At 35.1% G+C, this 5,733-nt stretch overlaps 1 protein-coding gene across 1 annotated transcript; it reads right to left on the bottom strand.

The window, feature by feature from the left end:
• Positions 1 to 2,335: 2,335 nt before the first annotated feature.
• Positions 2,336 to 3,687, bottom strand: LOC115695004 (uncharacterized). Its single transcript, XM_030622103.2, has 3 exons — positions 3,430 to 3,687; positions 2,990 to 3,330; positions 2,336 to 2,843 (listed from the first exon to the last, which is right to left on the bottom strand). Exons 1-3 carry the CDS (start codon positions 3,685 to 3,687, stop codon positions 2,336 to 2,338), a joined length of 1,107 nt encoding a protein of 368 aa, XP_030477963.2.
• Positions 3,688 to 5,733: the final 2,046 nt, after the last annotated feature.

Raw genomic sequence — 5,733 nt, 5'->3', positions numbered from 1 at the left:
AGTAAAAATCAAAATACAGAACTACACAAAAAATCGGAAGTTAATTCCATGAAATAGCATGAAAAATCGAAGAAAAGAGAAAAAATTGTGAGCTGTACGGATGGTTTGTACACCATCCTGGTGCACATTCTTGGGCGCAAGGGGCTGCTTGGGCGCACAAAGGGTGCTGCCAGCAGCCAGCCGCGCGCACAAGGGTGTGTCACCACCCCCGACTTTTTCAAAACTTCAAAAAATCATAACTAATTCAAATAAAATCGAAATTGAGTTCTGTAAAAAAGGAAATTGCGTAATTTTTCCAAACTATCCAATAAAATAATTGCAGAAATGAAAATTCAATTATTTTTCATAAAATTTCACAAGCATCAATCAATCATCATATAATACACAGATCAACATAAAACCATCCAAATCAACACATATCATCGTTTTAATTCATATTTCATGAAAGTAAATCATTACCATGGCTCTCGTGCCAGTTGTTGGAAATATTTTACCAGGATCTAGATTTACTACCATGTATGTTTCATTAACATCCTAATATGAATTCTAAAACAATGAAATAAACACATAAGGGTTCAAGAAAACCTTACATTGGTTGCAGCGGAATATAATGACTCCTTCCGTTCATATCTCTAGCCCTTGATTCCTTTCTGTAGCAGAGCATAATCAAGATCTGAACCTGGATCTCTTTCTCTCCTTCTTTTGATGCCAATTCTCCTTCTTGAATTCTACACAATCTTCCACACTATGATTAACATACAACTTGATGTGTGTGGGCACTACTCATTCACTCAAGGCTATTTCGAAATTGAAGAGAAGAAAAGAGAGAGAAGAGGGGCGGCTTGGAGGCTCAGGTTTTTCTCTGAGAGAAAATAAGATGCAAGTCATAGTTTCCTGAAGCCAACACTTTCTATTTATAGAATGCCATCTAGGTTTAGGTTAGAATTGTATGGCATTAAAATAATGAAAAATATAAATGGTAAATCCTATACAAAGTGTCCGGCCACATTAGTGAATAATGGGCCTCACTTTGCAATTTTGCCATTTTGTTATTTCTCAATCCCATTTTCTCAAAAATGCAAATTTTCCAATTTAACCATTTAAATGCCAATTCTAATTATTTAAGAACTAAAGAATAATTATTAAATAATATTGTCATTTAATATATTTATTAATTTAGACATATAAAGTCTCTTAATCAATAAATAAACCTAGAATCTCTTTTCTTCACAATTTTGCCCTTGCTTAGTGAAAATTCATAAAGTAGACATAGTCTAACTTTTGAATTATAATTGATTAATTAAAATCAATTAACTGAGTCTTACAAGCAGTATGGTCTCAACTAGTATGGGGACCATTGGCCTATATAACCGAGCTTCCAATAAGTCGAACCGAATTTACCAAGTAAATTCCCTAACTTATTAATTCCTTATTGAATCCACACTTAGAACTTGGAATTGCACTCTCAGTCATATAGAACGCTTTATATGTTCCACGATATAGATACGCTATTAATTGTCCATTGTTATAATTCTAATTTGATCAATGACCCTCTAATAGATGATCTATATTGAATAGGGACTAAATTACCGTTACACCTTCAATGTATTTTTTCCTTAAAACACTTAGCTCCGTATAAATGATATTTCAGCGAAGTGAAATGAGATCTCCACCATTTATCTCTGTTTAGCCAAACTCAAAGGATATCATCGTTTCACATCTAAATTCCTATAGAAGTTATAGATTCCATATTTATGTTAGCGCTCCCACTCAATTATACTATCATGTTCCCAAAATGTACGTATCACCCTAACCCAAAAGTAGGCTTAAGTAACAAATCAAAGAACATGTATAATACTCTTGAGATCGAACCTAACCATATCAGGATTAAGATCATTTGATCTAGGATCAACGGGTGATATTAAATTGAATAGATATTACGGTAAATTTTAAAATATCTAATCAAAGTTCAATATTGGTCCCTTCCGATGTAGACTCCATACATCTGATACTGGTAAACTTTGCCAATGGCCTGGAAAGGACATAACACTTATCCAAGGTGCAAGAATACCTATCGCTGATTATATTATGCCAGTCTAAATCTAGTGAACTGACAAATCAGGGAATAAACTTTCGAACATATAATCAAGATTATATTTAACTGTGCTGACAACACTATAATGATTAACAAATTCATATGTTCTGGACTTAAATAGAATTTATACATTATATATATAATCATGAATTAAATCATGTGAACCATGCAACATAAAATGTTATTTCTGATCTTTATTAATAAGTAAATCTGATTATATTGAAATGGGTTTTATTTAGGTCACAAAACCCAACAGGATAAACGTGCTCCACGCACAGTTAATGGAAGCTCGATTATTCCTTTACTGGCGACACTGTCACCAATAAATCCACACAGATTTACCATGGAAGGTTTTAGTTTGACTTTTTCAAGTCCCATTTTCTTCAGTGTGTCCTTATGAAGGATGTGCATTGAACACCCGTTGTCCACCAGCACCATTTTTATCCTTTTATTGGCGAGCTGGATGGGAACTACCAGTGAGTTGACGTGAGGATATCTCACGCATTTTTCATCTTCCTCGGGGAATACAATCAGAGGTTCTTCAGTCTTAGCTTTCTTAGAAGGTTTCGGAGAAAAAGCAGTCTGCTCGTTCTTCACTTCTTTTACATATCTCTTTCGGGCATTGTTACTTTCCCCTACAACATGTGGCCTTTGCGAGGTAACCAAAATATCCTCTCCTTCAAGAGGAGGAGGTTGTAATCCTTGGTTGCCTGGGTTATTGGGCGGATTTGGCTTGTTTTGTCCATTGCTTATCTTTTAACATATTTCCAGAAGTGACATCATGCGATGAGACTTTCTATCTCATCTTTCAGCTAACGACACTCGTCTGTCGTATGCCCAATGTCTTTGTGATACTTGTTAATTTTGGTTGCATCTCTCTTTTGTCTCGCATGCCTCATGGGCTCAGGTTTACGGAATGCGACCCTGTCCTCATGTGCGAGATAGATGTTTTCTCGAGTTTCATTAAGCTCAGTGTAAACGGTGTATATTGGCAAGTACTTGTCGTGCTTCTTTTGCTTTTCCTTGTCCTTGGCTAACTCCTTACAGTTATCTTTACTCTTTGAACTAGAGGCTCCTAGATTGTCAGCCTTGGTCGAGACGGTGCTTTTCGAGACAGTGCTGGGTTTACCTCCCGAGCCAGTCTTTAACAACTTCATCTTTTTTCTTGCTTCCTCTTTTCGAACAAACACTTGAGCTCTTTCATTTAACTCACTGATGTTTTTCACTGGGCGACCCTACACGTCATCCCATAGCTCGCCTCCAGCAGTGGAGAAATCAGTCGTGATCCCTGCTTGAAGAGCAGTAAGCTAGGTACAATCATCCAAATTTCTAACCCTCGTAGCATCTGTGCTAAAGCGACTTAGGTAGGCCTTAAGCATCTCGCCTGGTTGCTGCTTTATGTTAGTGAGGGAGGACGTCTCAGGTTGCCTATCCCTTGCTACTTGGAACTGTTTCTTAAAGTCCTTAGACAACTGTTCCCAAGAGTTGATTGAATTATGGGTAAATTTGTTGAACCAGCAGCTCACTGCTCCAACTAGCAAAGTGGAGAATAAAATACAACGTAAATTATTTGTAACATTGCAGTCTCGCATGATAGTATTAAAACTATTTAAATGCAAGACCGAATCTGTGGTTCCATCATATGACGAGACGTGAGGGTTCTTGAATCCCCGAGGGAATTCAGTATTCATAATGTTTGGATGGAAAGGCTCGAGTGTTGGGGATTATTTTACCAGGATCTAGATTTACTACCATGTAGGTTATTTAACATCTTAAATATAAATTTCTAAAACAATAGAATTTAAACACATATAAAGTTCAAGAAACCTTACATTGGTTGCAGCAGAATTAAATGACTCCTTCCACTCAGATCTCTAACACTTGTATCCTTTCTGTAGCAGAGTATCACCAAGATCTGAGCCCGATTCTCCTTCAGTGTAATGGATTCTTCACAGTCTTACATACTATGATTGGGTACCAACTTGCTATGCGTGGGCATGTACTCTATCACTATAAGGTTCGAAAATTGAAGAGATAAAGAGAGAGAGAAGGATTCAAATTTGAGAGAGATAGAAGACTCAAGTTTTGACTGAAGGAAAGTGTCACTTAGGTTGTCACTTTTGAGTCCATCACTATCTATTTATAGGAATCCTTCTAGGTTTAGGTTTGAACTATTAGGAATTAAAAAATTGATAAATAAATGGTAAAAACAAGCTTAAGTGGTCGGCCATAGGATGTGGGCCCACCACTTGCAATTTTGCCATTTTTCAACTATTTATCCTATTCTTTCACAAACGTCATATTTTCCAATACAACCACTTAAATGCCAAAACTATTTATTTAATAATTAAAATAAATTATCAAATAAAATTTGCATTTAACATATTTATTAATTAGACTTAACAAAGTCTCTTAACTAACAAATAAAACCTAGAATCTCTTTTCTTCACAATTAAGCCCTTGCTTAGTGAAAATTCATAAATAAGACATAGCCTAATTTTAGAATTATAATTGATTAATTAAAATCAATTAACTGAGCCATGCTGGAATATGTTTTACCAGGATCTAGATTTACTAACAAGTATGTTTTTAACATCCTAAACATAAACTTCTAAAACGATGTAAAATAAACACGTAAAAGGTATGAGAAACCTCACATTGGTTGCAGCGGAATTAAATGACTCATTTCGCTCAGATCTCTAACTCTTGTATCCTTTCTGTAGCAGAGTATCATCAAGATTTGAGCCCGAAACTCCTTCTGTTGTTTAGATTCTTTCACAGTCTTACACACTATGATTGAGGACTCACTTGATATGTGTGGGCATGCACTCAATCACCAAGGCTTGAATTTGGTTTGTGAAGAAGGCTATAGGAATTCGAAATTAGAAGAAGAAAGGAAGAAGATGAAGTCTCATAAAACCTAGAAAGAAAACTAGGTTTTTAGCTTTTGAAGCATCAGTTGGATAATGAGACCATAGCTTTCCTTTTATAATAATTTCACCTAGGGTTAGGGTTGATTTATTTGGAATAAAAAATTGATCAAAATAGAGCAAAAATAGCACCTAGTGGTCGGCCATGAAGTGGGCCCTACACTAGTTAGATTTTTGCTATTTTTCTCAACTATTTTATCTATTTTCACAAATACTACCTTTTGCACTTTCAACCCTATAAATGCAAAAACTATTTATTTAATAATTAGAATAATTATTAAATAAAATTGTCAATTATAATATTTATTAATTAGACTCCATAAATTGTCTTAATTAACAAGTAAACCCTAAAACCCTATTTCTTCACAATCAAGACATATCTTAGTGAAAAATTCAAAAAATCCTATTTATTTAGGGCAGAAAGCCCAACATGTCTTACAATCAGTATTGTCTCAACTAGTATGGGGACCATGGGCCTATATAACCGAGCTTCCAATAAGCAGATCAAGAATTTACCAAGTAAATTTCCTAACTTATTAATTCTTCCTTGCACAACTATCGATTTCGAATTGCACTCTCAATTATACAGAACGCTCTATATGTTCCACGATATAGATACGCTGTGAAAATTTAACCATCGTTGTAATCCCAATAATCAAAGATCCTCTATGGATGATTTACACCAAGTAGGGACAAATTTATCGTTTC

This window comes from Cannabis sativa, chromosome 6 (genome assembly GCF_029168945.1).
Source record: "Cannabis sativa cultivar Pink pepper isolate KNU-18-1 chromosome 6, ASM2916894v1, whole genome shotgun sequence".
Classification (NCBI taxonomy): domain Eukaryota; kingdom Viridiplantae; phylum Streptophyta; class Magnoliopsida; order Rosales; family Cannabaceae; genus Cannabis; species Cannabis sativa.
Note: the sequence above shows the minus strand (reverse complement) of the source record. Positions and strands in the feature narration are given on the sequence as shown.